Raw genomic sequence first — 18,979 nt, 5'->3', positions numbered from 1 at the left:
TTTACCCCAGTTTAGGTTCTGTCTGTTTAAGACTTTGTTTGGATTTTGCCTTTCACTATAAATAAATTCACTCACAGCTACGCTGTTGTCAGTGCCTCTTCTCTCCACATGGTTGCCTGGCTAACCGTGACATAGACAGTTTGGGTTTTGGGGGTTATGATTTTTTTTATGTTAGTTCAAAAGTGTTTTATGACATTTAGTTTTTACACATCTTCCTGCAGGTTGACAACTAAAGTCTGTAAACTGAGGTCAACACAAGAGGGCGCCTTCATCCTGCTAACAGGGATCTAGAGGAGCTGGGAACTCACACAAGTGCAGGAAGATGAAGTTTGGAGCACTTTGGCAACAGTCGGGGGAAAAATCCCTTTTAAAGAGCAAATTCTAAAAGATTATATTTAAAAGAAACTTTAAAACTGTTCTGGCATGTAATTCAAACTGAGTATATGTTCATATAAATAATTTATTTCTTAAAAACAATAATACATATCTATGTCTATCTATCTATCTATCTATCTATCTATATATATATATATATATATATATATATATATATATATATATATATATATATATATATATACATACATATATATATATGTATATATATATATATATGTATATGTATATGGGTGTTTATATATATATATATATATATATATATATATATATATATATATATATATATATATATATATATATATATATATATATATATATATATATATATATATATAAAAAACACCCAGCACGCCCCTGCGGGCGGTTTATCCTTCAAGCTCAGGTCCTCTACCAGAGGCCTGGGAGCTTGAGGGTCCTGCGCAGTATCTTAGCTGTTCCCAGGACTGCGCTCTTCTGGACAGAGATCTTCGATATGATGCCTGACAGGAGCTTCCATGTAGTACTGAGGCAGGTTATTGGTCGGTAGTTGGAGGGGACTGGTCCCTTCTTGGGGTCCTTGGGGATCAGGACCGTCCGACCTTCGGTTAGCCATTCCGGGTGTCCCTCGTTAACTAGCAGCTGGTTCATTTGTGCTGCCAGACGCTCGTGGAGTGCAGTCAGCTTCTTTAGCCAGTAGGCGTGAACCATGTCGGGCCCTGGTGCTGTCCAACTCTTCATACTGGAGACCCTTTCTTGGATATCTGCCACTGTGATGGTTACTGGACCCTGTTCAGGGAGGTCGCAATGGATCCACTAGCCATTGAGCATTGCCGTTATGTTGCGTCCTGCTCCCATATGCTCTTCCAGTATTGCTCCGTCTCCAGCCTTGGTGGTGCTGTTCTCTTATTATTGTTCCCTTGCCACTGAGAGTACACCTTTGCTGGTTCTGTGGAGAACAGCTGGTTTATTCTCCTGCCTTCTATCTCTCTGGTGTACCTTCTCAAGCGGCTGGCCAAGGCTGTGAGTCTTTGCTTGGCAGTTTCCAAGGCCTCAGGTATGGACAGCTTGCTGTATTTCTTATGCACCTTCTTTGTCGCACCTTTCTGCAACTCCGTTAGTTGGCTAACCTCCCCCTACTTTGATCTTGCCCTCTAGCCTCCTTCTCCATGGAGGGTACTGCCCCTTGTGGCTGTTCAACTTGTAGCCAAGCATCTCACTGATCACTGCTGCCGTACTGTAGATCAGCTTGTTAGTGTCGGTAATCGTGGTTGTAGGTATTGTCCGTAGTGCTGCATTAACATACTCTAGCAGAGGGTTCTGAGGGTACTTCACGTAATCTTGGTAACCGGCTTCGGGGGAATCCAGGTTTCAAGCTTGGCCATGATCCTATATTTCAGGTCAGTTCCTCTCGCACTCAACGATCCTTCTCCTGTCGCACTTGGGGCTATGTACCCAATCTCGGGTGGGGGTGATGATATCTCCCCCCTGACCTGGCGTCCTGACTCCTCCTTGCCGTAGCATTTATGTTGTACCTCATCAATCTCTAGCTGTGAAAGCAGTCCCTTCTTTCGAATGTTGGAACACTGAGCTACTAGTTGTTTCGCCGTCATTGTGGATGTTGGGTATCGAAGAATCCATAGGTCCCTCATCCTATTCATGTAGCCCCTTCCGCCGGGGTTACTTGCGTAGTAGCATTCCAACAACGTTCTGTTTTCGTCTCTTGCCCACCGATGCCTTCTTGTTCCAGTAGCCCCCAAAACTTATATATATATATCTATATATCTATATATAGATATATATATATATAGATATATAGATATATAGATAGATATATAGATATATAGATATATATACATGAACGTTCAATATCGTTGCACCCCTAGTGGTTACCAGTAATTGTCATGGAAGAAACACTCAAAAACTATTCACCAGGTGATACTGGGACTCACAAGTTGTACCTTTTGAAATGTATTGGTTACGTAGTAAGGTACAATGCAGTCAGGCACAGCTTTGGCAGCGTTTCCAGTTTGTGTACTTTGAATGGCATCAGTCATGTTTGAAACTATAGCAACGCAACAAGAAATCCTTTCTTTCAGTAAACACAGTGTACTAGGCTTTTGTTGTCAAAGGGAGGATGGATGTTATGCAAACTTAAGCTGCACTAAATGAGCTCCTATATAAACAGTAGCTTGATTGATAATGTACAAATGCAAATATAGTTGTCACCTGACTCTGCAGCTGAACCTGTTGGAGACCGATCCAGAGCTGAGTGAATCTGGCTGTATGATAATCACGTGATTTGATTTCAACAATATGAAGAGGCTGCGGGACATAAATGAAGGTTAAACAAGTTAACTTGTGTTATCCACAAACAAACAAGACCGTCCTGATAAGTTTCAACCTTTGAACAGTTTGCATCTTTGAACTGTGATTGATTGGCCACCAGAAATTTAGAGAAAACGACATACAGAGACTGTGTTGAAAACAGAGTGTCGATAGACATGTTGAAAATGTTGAAAATGTCAGGAACAAACTGAAATTACAGGGCCAGTAAATGTAGCTTGTGAAAATAGTTGAAAAATTAAAAGGAAACGTCTTCACACGACTGCAGTCACACAGAAAATGTCTAAAGCAAGTCCTGTTTTTCAATTCTACAATGTTAGTGTCACAGTCTGCGAGGCAGGACTCAGGAGCAGACACAGGCAAGGAGACGGGACTGAACTGGAACAAAGAGCGAGTCTTTATTTGGCTGGTAGCAAGAGATACACATGAAACTGTGAAGACTATGAAAAACAAAGAAGCTATGACAACAATGTCTTTAAACTATGACATTTAACTATGACATGCGCTATGATTTTAAACTATGACTAGACGTGGAAACACAGATGTTCTGACAAAGACAGAATAAAACACACAGACTAAATACACACCAGGACTGATCAGGGGAAGTGGAAACACACAAGCTGACACAAATGCACATAATGACACACAGTGGAGTTGTAAAGCTAAGCACACTTTCCAAGGGAAACACAGGACCTTTACAAAATAAAATAGAAAACGTAGACAAGACAATACCAGCTTAACAGATTTGGCACACATGAAAAACTAGACAGGAACCCAAACACAGAAACCAAGGAGACAGTGATAAATAATGGCCGAGCTCATCCTCAACTAAAACCGAAATAAGAATCACACAAATTATAATCACAAATCTAACATAAGACAAATACAAACTACACTCAGAACGCCAGGTCAGAGACCCGGCCTGTGACAGTTAGACGGTACAGCTCCAGACCAAATAACTGAGTAACGAACGATACACTCGTATAGGACGCCATGATTCATTAGCAGGATGAAGGCAGGGTTGTGCATCATTTTCAGATTTCACTTGTTAACCTGCAAGAAGACAAAACTTCACTGAGCCTTCAGCAGCTTCAGCATCATCAGTAAAGACAGATTTAAATATGTGTAATATCACACTGTGTCATAAACTAATACTGATGCTGCATTCAGGGACCATGGGACAGATGGATTAGAAAAGTTATCTGTTTAAAAAGAGAATAAAACACTTTATTGCTGCTGAAAACAGAAGAAAATTATGTAAAAATCGTGTTTATTATAAAACCCTGACCTAGAGCGGCTGAGTGAATGTGGTCTGGACTCTGTGGAGGAGAGTCATGGTTTCAGAGACGCTGTAGAAGGACAAAATACCTGCTCTGTGATCCAGGTACACTCCTACTCTGGAGGAACGAGGACCTGAGAAAGCTCTGGTCTTTGGCCCTGGTTGTGTGAGTAAAGCCTCCACTTCAGTGACTGCTAATGAAATAAAATGTTTGCTTGTGGTGCTTTTTTAAAAGACGTTTATAAAACAGTTGGAACAAATTGATTAAAATAGCAACCCTGTTTTGAGGCCCTTGCTGCTCCTGCTGTGGATGATTAGGTTTTGCTGTTTGTTTTGTGAATTGAATAAATAATTTGGGGTTTCATCAAACACAAGAAAACAATAAATAAGAGAATACAGTCACTTCACATACGATGTGTTTATTTTTATTCTTATTTATTACCAGTTCTACTGTCTTAGTCTGTGATGCTCCTTCATGGTTCAAGCTCCAAAAGAAGCTGAGTTTCAACCCTGTTTTGAGCCCCTTGCTGCACCTGATGTGGAGGTTTTGCTGTTTCTTTTGTGATTTGGTTTTTTTTTGGGTTTTTTTGAGGACTTGGGTATTGCCCTTAAGGTGGACTAGAGTAGCTGCCTTGGCAGTGGTTTGCACTCTCAGAGTGCTTCTTGTTGACACTGGTCTGCTCTGGTGGCATCCTGTCCACTCATATCTTATCTTCCCACTAAAGAGCCAAATAAGTTAATCTTCTTATATACAGGTACAGTATAGTTCAGCGGTGGGTGTGGCAGCCTGCTATTGAATATACAAGACTTATCCATAGGTTACGGCATGACATTGAAAACAATATAAATACATACGTACGAGCTAAAGCTGTTGCTCTCAGTCCCTAAATCACAGCTGAAACTTAAAGGAGACCGAGCGTTCTCTATTGTGGCCCCGAAGGTGTATGTATGTATGGGGTTACTTGAGTTCATATATGTATTTAACAATACAGCTACAATACAGTAAAAAGCATAAACTTTAAATGGCCTTCTGTCAGGGTTCCTGGGTCGCTGACAGAGTGTTTTCTGTTTATGTTCAGTTCCTTTTTCACCTGTTCATATTTCTGCTTGTCTGCGCCTCCTGTCCACATGCATTATGTTCTAGTTCTGTCATGATCCTTTTGACCCAGCGTTTTGTGTTTTCTATTAGTGGGATTATTGGTTCTGTTCTTCCTCTGTTTAGTGTTTACTCTGTTCTGCCCGTGTGTTCCTGTATCTAGTCCGCGTTTCTTAGTTTGTGTCCTTTCATGTGTAAGTTCCTGTTTTATTGTGAAGGTCTGCGTCTTATGTAGCTGTGTCCCAATTCAGGGTCTGCACGCTTGAAGTACGCATTTTAAGTGTGATTACGTCACCGCCACGCGACGACGGCTGTCCCAATTTGAAGTGTACTTCAAATGCATACTCCAAATGCGCCGTCGATTTCCCCAAATATCAAGCGTGGTCCGGTGCACGCTTCGTGGTCCCATATATCCCACAATTCATAGCGCGGCGGTGGGTGTGGATAATTTTGCCGCAAAATACGGCAGAGGGGAGCGGCCAAGAGTGAACTGTCAAAAGTAAGTACTGAATATGACGTCACTTATTTATCTGCAAATGTTTAATAATGAAGAACAATAAAACATTGCTGTTGGCCACATGTGGCAAAGTTGTGTGATATTAGTGATGATTAGTTGTAAAGCCATATATATATAATCTGACAACTATAATATTGGCCATATTATATTTACATTACCACAGTGAGATGATTTTAGTCTCATGAACAACATTAGCTAATTGTTATTTACTAACTACTCCTGAAATGACTGTTCAGTACAGAAATGAAGCCCTTGAATCATGTTTTACAGTCCTGTGGTCTCAGCCTCAGATACTCAACTAATCAAAGTGATGTCATGACAAAAATGATTGACCAACAAAACATTTTTCTCCTTCATTTCTGTCAAACAAAGCTGTATGTAACGTTTCTCGCGGTTAGTATCGTGGTTGCTAGGCAACCTGAACAGCGCGACGAAGGCTAGACCGTCCCATTTCACAAGCCTCTCACTTCCGCACTTCTCGTACTTATAGTACGCACCGTCCGTAGTACGCGTAGTGCGCGTACTTCAAGCGTGCAGACCCTGAATTGGGACACAGCTTGAGTGTATTTAAGTTGTGTCTTCTGTCATAGTAGTTGCTGGTTCGTCTGTGTTGTTCCCCTCGGTCTCCCTGCGTCTCTCCGTATGTCTTTCGCCGTACCTCCCTGCATCTACGTTTCTGGTTTGTTTTGTTAGTTTGCCCAGTTTAGGTTTTTCTGTTTCACCTTCACCCGCGCCATTGCTGTTTGTATTTTCTTTTGTTAAATAAATACTCATCTGCACCAGAGCTGCCGCCTTTTGGGTCCTTTCTACAACTCCACACGTCTGCCACACCGGAAGTTCTCTTCCTATGTGTCATCAGTTCAATCACGTTCAGCTGTGTATTCCCTTGTTGTGTCATTGTTGATGTTGCCGTTACCGTGCGTGTTTTCAGTTTAGCTCAGCCACTCAGTGTTCGTTCGTGTTCTGTTCGTCCATTCTCAATAATAAACAGCCTTCAGTTCATCACTCATCCACGAGTCCTGCGTTTGGGTCCTCTTTTCCTTCCCTCCACACCACGAAGCCTGACACCTTCAGCACTGAACCCTGATTTAACCCTTATGACCTCATCGGGCATTTTTATTCATTTACTTGAACTTTTTTGTTATTTTCTTGTCTGTGTTACAGCTTGTTGGATTGATTTTTCCAGGAAATCTACTTTTAAGTCACATTTTTTTTGAAACGTAGTGCTTTTTACCCTTACACGTCATCCATACAGTTGATGCATTTTGCATGTTTTTGATTCTTTTATGTAAAAAAAATGTACACACAAAGATTTGTCATAAAATCCTCATACAACAATATATGGGGTTTTTTTAGCTTTTTTTTTTCATAAATGACCTAATCAGCTTGACCCCTTTTCCAAAATGATCTAACATTGAATTATTTTCAGGATTTTAATGATTTTAATGCCAGTTTAAATATTTAAATTATTAAGACTTTATTCAAACCAACACAAAAAAACTAAATATTTTTCATGCAATAAATAGTTCACGGATGTCACATGATTACATTATTATTTTTTGTGTCATGCAAAGTACATCCTGTCATCCATGAACAAAATCTGTTCATTTTCTCATATGAATATAATCTCATATAAATCGTATTCCCTGATTATGAAACAGTTTCAGTTCTTAAACTTTATTTTTTTGTGGGAGATCCTAGAATGAAAACAAAGGTAAAGACTGTGACATTCTTTTAATTATTAAAACCTTCAATTTGTTTGTCAGCTTAAATAACAAAATCATAAGTATTTGGTGTGCTAAACATAAATATAATTCTCTATCCTTTCTTTATATGCTGATACAAAAAACTGTGTGAACATTTCTTTAAAGGGGGTCTGCCCATGTCTCTGTTCTTGAAGTGGAACAGAAACAACAAGGTAAAAATACATCAATACAAATATTCATTTACACATTTGGAGCACAGAGATGTTTCCATTTTCATGTAAAAAATAATTTTACAAATTAAAAACATTATGCGCGATGATAGCCTCCATGGCTAAACAGACAAAGGAATAATCTCCAGAGAATAAACTCCAAAACATCAAGAGAACAACTGGAAAATGTGGAGGTACCACCCATAATGTTTGACTGACAGCTGATCTCTGTGCAGAACAGAAATGGCGCAACAATGATGGAGAAAACATTAAATGCACATTTATATGAATATGAAATTCTATTATAGTTTACAGAATTTAGCGCTTATTGAACCAGAGTAAAGCCAAAGTCCAGCATAGAGCGGCTGAGTGAATGTGGTCTGGACTCTGTGGAGGAGAGTCATGGTTTCAGAGACGCTGTAGAAGGACAAAATACCTGCTCTGTGATCCAGGTACACTCCTACTCTGGAGGAACGAGGACCTGAGACAGGAGTTTGGATGTTGTTGTACCAAAATGTATAACTACTTTTGTAATAATTGAATGCCCAAGAATTTTCATTACGTCCCAATTTGCACTCATTACCCCACCCTGTTCTACTGATATCCTTGTATGCTACTGCGACATGAATTCCTCTCCCTCTCCACTCCACCTCCCAGTAACAACGTCCAGTCAGACTCTCTCTACTCAGGGCCTGACACCAATAAGTGAATCTGTCTGGATGATGGTAATAACACTGTTGTTCATTCACTGCTGTTGCTTTTCTGTTCCCCTCTGATAATAACAGATATTTGTGTGCTGTGTTTGGATCCAGTGTGATTTCACATGAATATTTTAAGAATCCAGCTCTGGTCTTTGGCTCTGGTGGATCTGACAGTGAAACATCCACTTCAGTGACTGTCAGTGAGATGTTTGTCCATTCCTCTCTCAGAATGTCCTGTAGTTTATCTCTGACCTCTGACACAGCTGCTGTCACATCCTCAAAGTAGCTCAGAGGACGGATATTGATGCTGGATGAGTCTGTAGACTCACTGAGTGCTGACAGTGAGGGGTAGTTGTGTAGAAACTGGATGTGATCCTCTGTGTGTGAGAGCTGCTTCAGCTCAGCATCTTTCCTCTTCAGCTCAGTGATCTCCTGCTCCAGCTTCTCCTGAAGCTCTTTGACTCGACTCACTTCAGTTTCCTGCTGGGATCTGATCTGCTGCTTCACATCAGAGCTTCTTTTCTGGATGAGATGGATCAGCTCAGTGAAGATCTTCTCACTGTGCTCCACTGTTTGATCAGCAGACTGATTGATGGCCTCCACCTCCTGTTGAAGCAGCTTCACATCTTTCTCTCCGTCCTGGATTCTCTGCTGGATGTTTTGTCGACTCACCTCCAGCTCTCTCTGCCTCTCAGTCCTTTCTGCTGCAGCTGAGACTGTGTCGTGGCCTTTATGTTCATCCACAGAGCAGAGATAACAGATACTCTGCTGATCAGTACGGCAGAACATCTTCATCACCTCATCATGACGAGAGCAGATGTTCTCCTGGAGCTTCTTGGAGGGCTCCACCAGCTTGTGTTTCATTAATGCAGCCACATCATAATGCGGCTGAAGGTGTTTCTCACAGTAAGATGCCAGACAGAATAAACAGGACTTGAAGGCTTTCATTTGTCTCACAGTGCAGACATCACAGGCCACATCTTCAGGTCCAGCATAGCAGTGATCAGCAGGAGCGTCTTGGAGTCCAGTCTTCTTCAGCTCCTCCACTAAATCTGCTAACATGGTGTTTTTCACCAGTGCAGGTCTCGGTGTGAAGAGGTGTCTGCACTGAGGGCACCTACAGTTTTCCTTCTGATCCTCTCCATCCCAGTGGGTTTTAATACAGTTCATGCAGTAGTTGTGTCCACAGGGAATAGTCACCGGATTCTTCAGTAAATCCAGACAGATCGAACAGCAGAACCTTTCTTGCTGTGCCATTTCACCTTGCAGTGTCTAACTGTCAGAAACAAGGAAAATAGTTGCTCACCACAGACATGCTGGTTACACCCATCGAGGAACTGGAAAACATGTGAACAAGGATGTACAAGGAATTTTATGCACCACCGAAGTGGGCGGAGTCAACAGTGGTTTTTCCAGGAACAGTTTCTGAAGAGGCAGGACATGTTTGGCAAGTACAGCCATACAAACCTGTCACAGTAGAGAGGACATAAATGCAAGACAGATCTGTTAAGAAACAAAACGCGAGCCTTCATTGGCTGATAAAAGACAGAAGAATCCCCTAAAAGGACATTAGAGTCACACAAAACAGGAGGGAGAGGATCGTCAAACAAACAGGTTAAAGAACTGACACTGTGATAATCACAAAAAAAGAAAACCACACAATGATGTAGACAGTTGGTTTGGGGGAGTTGGGTGTTCCCCTTAAGGTGGACTAGACTTTTTCGTCCTTTTTTATGTTTATGCATTGATGTGTTTGCTTCTCACGGGCTGCAGTGAAACTAATTAGGTGTAAAAACGTTTGTTCTCTTCACTTATTGTACTTTTGACCTGTTACGGTGCAGTGAAATTGTTCTCAGCCTGCTGTTGAGATTGTGGAACAACTGGGTATTGCATTGTTTGTCATGAGCTGATTAATTCATGTGAAACAAAGATTTTTTTTTTTTTTTTCCATTAATCTTCATTGAACAGAAGCTTTTTGGATGTTGTTGTTACTGCAAGCAACAAAGTGCCTAAAGCTACAGTTTTAAAAGCCTTCTTTGCCAAGTTGTCTGTCATTTGTAGACACGACACTGATTCTTTCCTTGAGTTGCGTGTTTTTTTTATGCTTGAAGGATTATCAGGTCAATGTTAAGCAGCTTAAAAGTGTGTGTGGGGACTATAAAACACTATCACAAAACCTTCAGAATTATTGTTCAAGGACATTAAATTGTTCTTTTTAGAAAGTCTGGCTCCTTGAAAGCAAAATATAAACAAATGAAGGGTGACTCAAAGCTTTTACACAGCACGGCAAGTCTTGTAAAAGATTTTTATTTTTGAATATATAAACCAATTTTTCCACACTGGTAGAAACAACATTATTCTGGCATTGTCATCCTCTAGTTAACACATTGTTCAGACGTATATGTTCTTGTAGGCAACACGTTCTCACTCCCAAACCGTAACATTTTATGCTAGGTGACAAATCGTCAACATATTACGTTTTCGGCTACCCACCACGTTCCTGAATGACGACCTCGGAAAAATGAGGAAATATGAGAACCGTATGGACTCAATCTACACATGTTCGCTCTTTTTCTTCAAATCGCTTAGAAACACGCTATTTAACATCATTAAAGTCCTGGTTAAGCTCAGGAAAAAGGTTATGGTTAGGGCTAGGGATAAGGTTAGGTTTAGGGCTGGAATACAAGGCTGGAACGTCTATTACCGCGGGAGCGTCATTGCACTGGATTTCAGCCATAACCCGCCGCGTACCATAAGAACGCCGAAGGTCTCCTTTAGCGTTCCTCAGGAACGCCGCGGGACGTGACAAAACGTCGGCATGTTACGCCTCGGGAGTGACATTGGGGCATTCCACATACTGAAGACTTGATTAGCTGTAAACACGTGCTTTCAAGTTTTAAGAAAATAAAATAAAGATAACTTTATGTATCTACAGCTGCTTCCTACACCACAGGAATGAGGGCTAGGAACAAATTACTCTGTATCAAAGGTGGTATTCTAGATCTTTTAGGACAATATCGTGATTTAATGTGCGAAACAGAATTCAATTATTAGTTGGTCAAAAGTCAATGATGTTGCAGTTTTACACTTGCATCATTGAATCTATCCTCACCTCCTCCATCGCCATCTGCTATGCTGCCCGTGGACAAAGGCTGGCTGCAGTGCGTCATCCACTAAGGAGAAGGTGATTGGCCGCCCATACAAGATCACCTGAGACAGGCAAGGAAGAGTGCTGCTGACTCTTTCCACACCGGACATGAACTGTTTGTCTCCATCATCTTCTATGATGCACCTCTCCATATCTCCCATTTATGGCCTTTTCATGTATTTTAATTTCTGTTATAATATCTGTGCATATGACTCACTCATATCACTGTGACTCCAGGACAAATTGCTTGTTTGCGTGTAAACCAATTCTGATTCCGAGCTATGGTTTCCCGTCCTTAACATAGATGACCTCCTTCACTCTGCTTTGCAAAGAGCCTGTCCTTTGTGATTTTACAATATGAGTATTGTTGTCCTCAAAGCAGCTGAGGAGGAGGAACGGGCACTGCGTCAAGTTATTTTAGTTAGTTAATGCAGGTAGTTTGAAAGTTCTTAGATCGTTAGTAGAGAAGTAGAGAAACCAACACCGTGAGAAGATCTGTGACTTCACTTATGCATTAAGCTTTTCTTTGGTTTATCAAACTTACCCAGAAAGACTTGTTGGTAGGAGTTTATTTTGTTGCTTATAATGACTAACTGCCTGTCAGACACTCACACGCATTGTTTCTTTCTGTGTTTATTTATATGCTCAGCGTCAGTCACAATGCACAATAGCTGGAAAAACCAGTAGGTAAAAAAAAGTAAAAGTTCTCTATGAGTCATTGGGCTGATCATTTTCTTATTAAAAAAAAGTAGTTACTTAACTTATGAAGCCTAGTTTACTTTTGAATAAACAATTTCTGACAGATTAGAAATTCAGGGTTCAGGGTTTAGTATGTGTGTTCGTTACCATGTTGATGTTGAGCCTAAACACAGATAAGGCCACTAATTATGTGTTATAGATGATTCCTTTAAGATTTATATTCAAATGTAAAACATTATTTATAGTAAACGTTGTTATTCTCTGAAAAACATCAGCAGGTGAAGCAGTCGGTATATTAGGTGACAAAAAACTGGGGAGGGTTAAAGGCAAGACTTCACTGAGCAACAAGTGATTGTCACCTGTTTACCATCAAGCCGATCATTAACAGGAAGCAGCAGGTGCAAAGAGAAAAAATCATGGTCCGTAATGGAAAGCTCAAACTGTCACTACTTTATTTACTTCTACTTATCTAGTATAATTTCTGCATTTATGTATTAATATTACTATTTTTTCCACACTTTGTACTGCACTGTGTTTTAATCTCATACCTGGAGTGTGAGACAGTCTCAGGATTAAACCACGACAGGCCAAAGATTAAATCGTTGGGTGTTGGGTGTGGCACAAGAATGTGTTGAAAAAGAAAGTAACGTTTGCCAACAAATTTATGGTTTAAATATTTAATTCCGACAATTAACTATAGTACAGTATAGTCATCTATCAATTGAGCTAAAATGTTTCCCTTCATTTGTTTATAATAATGTTTAATAAAATATACAAATTAAGAATTGTGTAATTTTATACTAAAATTGATAATAATAGCATATAGTGATAATTTGTAGTCAATATATGACACCGTTGTCCATGAATCTGTAGATATAATTACACAGTTATTACACAAGGTTTGATCGTTAGTGTGAGCTACAGTGGGGATGAAAGACAATCCTGGCAAAAGCCTCATTTAATACTGTAGCTTGTGTTTAAGTGTTTAATAAATCACATGAACACACATTCAGATTTTTAATTATTTTTTACATGTGGAAACTGCACGTGAGTCTAACGTTCTGGGTGAAAAAGTGCACAATAGAAGTGAAGAATATAACATGGCAAGGTGGAGTGGGTGTGTTTATCATGTCTTCCTCCCTCAATCCCAACTGGGCACTGCAGAGGTTCTGCTGGAGGTTTCTTTGCTTTAAACTGAGGACAGTATTTGTGTCAACAGAATATTTCCTCAGGTGGTTTTGTCAAGTCAGATACATAACGTCTCAGTACCTCATGTTTACTTGTTTTTGTATGTATGAGTCAGAGGTTTTTGATTGGGTGCCAGGTCTACACTGCAGACAGACCAGCTTGAGGTGGTTAACTTTTTCTGTGACGTTATGCTGTAGATATACTATAAGGATGTGGTACAGCATTCTTTTGAAGGATTACAGCCTTCCTAAAAACATGAACATTTCCTTCAGAAATATTTTCCATTAACCGTCAAACTATTTGCACCTGCAGTCTTTAAAGTGGAGGTGAACTTTTATCATCACTTTACTAAAAACTAAGCAACAAACAGAAAATCTGTTCGTTACGTTTAAGAAGTCAAAATAATCTCATCTCTGACATTTGTTGTTTTTGTTGTTGGTTTTTAAATTGTACTAAAACAAATGAAGCTTAAATAAAAGAAATAATCAGTGTTGTTGAGAGCTCGTGAACTTACAAACTGACTTGTGTATTCAAACCTTTGCACGCACTCTCACACTTTCTGCACTTTTCAACATCAAAACATAATTATCCCTGAAACCTAAGAACTGGTACCAGACATCAACACCAATCAAGAATTTATTGTTACTAACGATGAGTCTTTTGCATTGTCATGGAGGAATTTTGGCTGACTCCTTATTGCAGAACATGACAAACATCTCACTGACATTCACTGAAGTGGATGTTTTACTGTCAGATCCACCAGAGCTAAAGACCAGAGCTGGATTCTTAAAATATTCACGTGAAACCACATTTGATCCAAACACAGCAAACAAATATCTGTTGTTGCAAAATCAGATAGACTGAAGTCATCCATAATATATTTTGTCTTTTATTACAACACAGAGATGAACAGTCAGTGAAACATTTGACAATTTGAACTTCATAAAATGAAATGAAAATGTAAACTTCTCTGTGCTCTTAATGATTGTTTAACATTTTTAATGTATTTTTATGTTGTTGTCTCTCGTCCACTTCCCAGGTCTAAAAGTAATAACCAGACTTGCCTTCAACAAATATATTCTGTTTATCATATCCTAAATATACAATTACATTTGCATCCATCTTTTTGGCAGACAAAATATTTTCTTGTTTTGTAAATGAACAAGTTCTATGTACGGCAGCACGGTGGTTAGCACTGTTGCCACACAGCAAGAAGGTCCTGAGTTCAATTCCACCATCAGGCCGGGGAGAACGTTTGCATGTTCTCCCCGTGTTTGCGTGGGTTCCCTCCGGGTACAGACTGGCGACCTGTCCAGGATGTCCCCGCCTCTCGCCCTATGACAGCTGGGATAGGCTCCAGCGCCCCCCGCGACCTTGAAAAGGATGGATGGAAGCGAATGGACACATTCTATGTATGTAATGCATACATGTGTATCTTTGTGGTTAATTTTAATGTGTGGACAAATGGACACTTTTTTAAATGCATTTTGAGGTGTGAACAAACCTTCATTCCAAGGTCTCACTCAGATTTGATGAAGAATATGTGAAACTAGTCCTGAAACACTACAAAGATCAAAGTTCATTTAGAGCAGAACAACCCAGGACATTCATCAGTCAGAGAGACTTGTTGGCTTATTTCACTAAAACAGCTTCGTTACAGAGAAATAATTCTAGCTGTCTCTTTTTATTTGTAAAGCCAGTCTTTTATTAACTCGTTCATTTTCATTTTACTTGTTTATTTTTACACATACTTGTACACATTTCTTTAACAAAATCATAATAATCACACATTTCTATAGCAGCTCACTTTGTTCATGTTTTTAATTCAATTTTCAATTCAATTCCATTTTGTTCATACGCAAAATCGCAACGACAGACAGCTTAATGTTGTAAGGTAGACAATAGTACAATAATACATACAGGCACAAATCCAACAACCATATGACCCCTTATGAGCACTTTGGCGACAGTGGGAAGGAAAAACTCCCCTCTAACAGGAAGAAACCTCTCATTTTATGGAAGAATCTTTGAAAATATATATGTTGAGCTGTATTCAGTAATATTTTAGAAACAGCTGTTTTTGCTATCATGCATTCCACGTTTGCATAAATATGCCTCGGTCTGTATTATAGTTCCTGTGGTCCTGTTTGCAGAACTTTATTAACAATTTAAATTAAAAAAAGTATTCGGATTCTGATTTAAACACAAACACGATGCACAGGTTATGCAGCTGCAGACTCTCAGCAGGAGCTCAGTTCAAAAGGACATGAAAATGTAGTGAGTGTAGAGGTTTATATAGCATTTTATTATACACCAGATGAGTCTGTTGGATGTGGGTTGAGCGCTCTAAATATAAAAACGTTGTGTTCAAAGGTTACCCAGCTGTCAGACCAGTGTATGGTGTGTCCCAAAGAGTAAAACTTTATTTAATATCTTGGGAACTGTAAACAACATTAGTGGGTAATGAAAAATCTAAACCTGTGGATTCATGTTAGACGTGTGCTAAGGCAATATGTGGTTTTCATGTTCTGTTGAGCCAGCTAAGGCAATTTAAGCCAGCCTGTGTTAACTTCCTTTGTGGTGTAAAACTGGTTAGGTTCCAGATTAGAGATCAACACATATAAAATCACCGCACACTGACCAATCAGTTCTCTGGGAAATATTGTCACTGAATAAAATGATTGATAAATAATACAGAACCTAATGTCTTTGACTCCAGTCCTCAGCACTTCTGTTGTAACAGTTTGAGCCACGACAGACTTCCAGTGCTGAGTTTACTGATCTTATCACACACATGCCTTCAAAATGATGTTGCTCAAACTTATCTGTTGTTTAGCCAGCTGCTCCTGCAGAGTAGATCACGTTTCCTTGAATTTTCTGCTAAATTGTTTCTCTCCTCCTTAAAAATGTGCCTCACAATCTAACAGTAGCTCTGAATGTTGTCACTTTGTGCCAGGAAGCATCTTGGCATTGACTTTCAGTCCAGAATTTGAAATGTATACTGGCTAGAGGTCAACCATGTAAAGACAGACAGTGCACAGGAGTGATTTGTAACAGGAGGACAATAGCAAGAGTGAAAGGGAGGGTTTACACAGTGGCAAAGCTGAAGACGTGACCAGGATAGACGAGGTTAGAGATGGAGGAAATAAAGGAGTAAAAGACCAAAGATAAGATTAATGGATGCAGTGAAGGAAAACATCCAGCGGGTTGGTGTGACAGAGGAAGATAACTGGGAGAGATGGAGGAAAATGATCTGCAACCCCTGAAGGGAGCGGCCGAAAGAAGACGACGACTGACATTCCACAGAAAGTTGCTCATTTCAGCTCATTTCTGTTGTTGTCTTTCAGTCAGGAAGAGCGACCTAGTTTCGCAGAGTTATGTCCACTATGTCCGCTTACATAAAGCCGTGTCGTGGTGTTGGTGAGGTGTTGGATTCCAGCAATTCTTGTTCCAAAGAAAACAACCTGAATCCCTGTGAGAGCAGCTGTAAAGCACCTCTACAAGACAACTTTTTAAATGGTCAGTTATTATTCATTATTACTATATTTTATTGAATGACCAATAAGATGGTCAATTTTACGCTAGAGGCCCAATGAGACAGGGTGTCATTAATTGTGGAGCAACTGCAGCTGTAGTAACAGGATCAGTACTGAGCAGAATGGAAGAATATTTAGGCTTTATCTGTTTTATCTGTGACAAGCTGTTCTCTTCTTTATCCCTGCCATCTCTGCTTCACCGTCAGCAACTTGGATATCAAATTCAAACCAGTCTGACGGGTCAGTGTGGGCTCGCGTGAGCTGGGAGAGAACGCAGCAGTGGGTAGGAGTCAGTTGCTGCAACTTTTATGCAAGTCGCTGACATTCAATTTACTCGTTTAGTCCAAATTAAATGTTGCTCCTGTATTCTGTCCTGCTGGGTGTGAAGAGGAAAAGATGACAGAGATTTTTCAACCTTTCCTTTCAAATATAACATCTAATTCTGAGACAGACGTATGAAGGGAATCTGCTGGAGGTTTTGCTGCAGTTTAATTACCACCTCTATAAGTCTCAGCATGTTTTCCTGTTGTTTTCCCCTTGTTGGCGTCAACCTCAAAGAATAGTATTGTCAATGTCATCTAAGAAGCACCCTGATAACTGTAATTCTGGTAACTTGAATAAACTTGAAAGAACTTGAAAAACACCTTTTACTGGACAGATGGGATCATCCCAGCACACTCTCTACTCTCAGAGTGAGATGGTTCTTGTTAGCTGGTTGGATACCACACATCATAGTCCTCCAGGTAAGATGGTTGTCAGTCTGTTTAGGCCTAGCTTCCTGCTCCACTAAAGTTTCTTGAAAAATCCAGGACATCAGTAAATGTGGCGACGAGTAAATGAGGTTCAAATAATTGTAGACACCATTGCCACCTTGTAAAAGATGACAAGAAGTCTTTAGCTCCCCCTTAAAATTGTTATTTACGTTCTGGCTGAGTGTGCTCCACAAACAAAGATAAGACAGAAAACAGACACGCGCTCTGCAACAGCAGTTTCACAAACGGCTGCTCTGTTTTCCATTAGTCACTAGGGGGCAGCAATGGACCACTACAGAATAAACTTTAATCCAAACTAATGCTATAATAATAAACTGCAACAGTCTACTGTGTTATTTTAACACAGATATATATATATATATATATATATATATATATATATATATATATATAGAGAGAGAGAGAGAGAGAGAGAGAGAGAGAGAAAGAGCATATTTCTCCTGTTTTGGCTTCCCTTCATTGGCTTCCTGTTAAATCCAGAATTGAATTCAAAATCCTGCTCCTTACATACAAGGTCTTAAATAATCAGGCCCCATCTTATCTTAATGACCTTGTAGTACCATATCACCCTATTAGAGCACTTCGCTCCCACTCTGCAGGCCTACTTGTTGTTCCTAGAGTATTTAAAAGTAGAATGGGAGGGAGAGCCTTCAGTTTTCAGGCCCCTCTTCTGTGGAACCAGCTTCCAGTTTGGATTCAGGAGACAGACACTATCTCTACTTTTAAGATTAGGCTTCAAACTTTCCTTTTTGCTAAAGCATATAGTTAGGGCTGGACCAGGTGACCCTGAATCCTCCCTTAGTTATGCTGCAATAGATGTAGGCTGCCGGGGGATTCCCATGATGCATTGAGTTTTTCCTTTCCAGTCACCTTTCTCACTCACTATGTGTTAACAGACCTCTCTGCATTGAATCGTATCTGTTATTAACCTCTGTCTCTCTTCCACAGCATGTCTTTTATCCTGTCTTCCTTCTCTCACCCCAACCGGTCGCAGCAGATGGCCGCCCCTCCCTGAGCCTGGTTCTGCCGGAGGTTTCTTCCTGTTAAAAGGGAGTTTTTCCTTCCCACTGTCGCCAAAGTGCTTGCTCATAGGGGGTCATATGATTGTTGGGTTTTTCTCTGTATCTATGAAGCGCCTTGAGGCGACTTTTCTTGTGATTTGGCGCTATATAAATAAAATTGAATTGAATTGAAAATTGAACTTGACTGCATGCTGAAGTGGGACCCCTAACCCTACTCAAGTAAATGCGTTTGGAAAAATGTAGCTCTAAAAGTACTTTTATTGCATCATGTTAACTCATGAGCTGCTGTAACACAAATCAAACTTCTGTTTGTTGTAAATGAAAACCTGTCGAGCATCTTGAACAACTGTATCTAAAAAAGTTTTTTTTAAAAACCCAACCCTG

At 40.0% G+C, this 18,979-nt stretch overlaps 1 protein-coding gene across 2 annotated transcripts; it reads right to left on the bottom strand.

Annotated features, from left to right (window-relative positions):
• Nucleotides 1–7,490: 7,490 nt before the first annotated feature.
• On the bottom strand, nucleotides 7,491–9,550 carry LOC148097510 (tripartite motif-containing protein 16-like). Of its 2 annotated transcripts, XM_087831452.1 has the most exons (2): nucleotides 8,701–9,550; nucleotides 7,874–7,993 (listed from the first exon to the last, which is right to left on the bottom strand). In XM_087831452.1, exons 1-2 carry the CDS (start codon nucleotides 9,484–9,486, stop codon nucleotides 7,937–7,939), a joined length of 843 nt encoding a protein of 280 aa, XP_087687578.1. In that variant the 5' UTR covers nucleotides 9,487–9,550; the 3' UTR covers nucleotides 7,874–7,936. The 2 variants fall into 2 exon arrangements, with proteins under 2 accessions (XP_087687577.1, XP_087687578.1); XM_087831451.1 differs by having other exon boundaries at nucleotides 7,491–9,550.
• Between the last annotated feature and the right edge of the window lie 9,429 nt (nucleotides 9,551–18,979).

The sequence above is a fragment of the Neolamprologus brichardi genome, chromosome 18 (genome assembly GCF_056152115.1).
Source record: "Neolamprologus brichardi isolate AB-2024 chromosome 18, ASM5615211v1, whole genome shotgun sequence".
Taxonomy (NCBI): domain Eukaryota; kingdom Metazoa; phylum Chordata; class Actinopteri; order Cichliformes; family Cichlidae; genus Neolamprologus; species Neolamprologus brichardi.
This window is presented reverse-complemented; position numbering and strand designations above follow the sequence as displayed.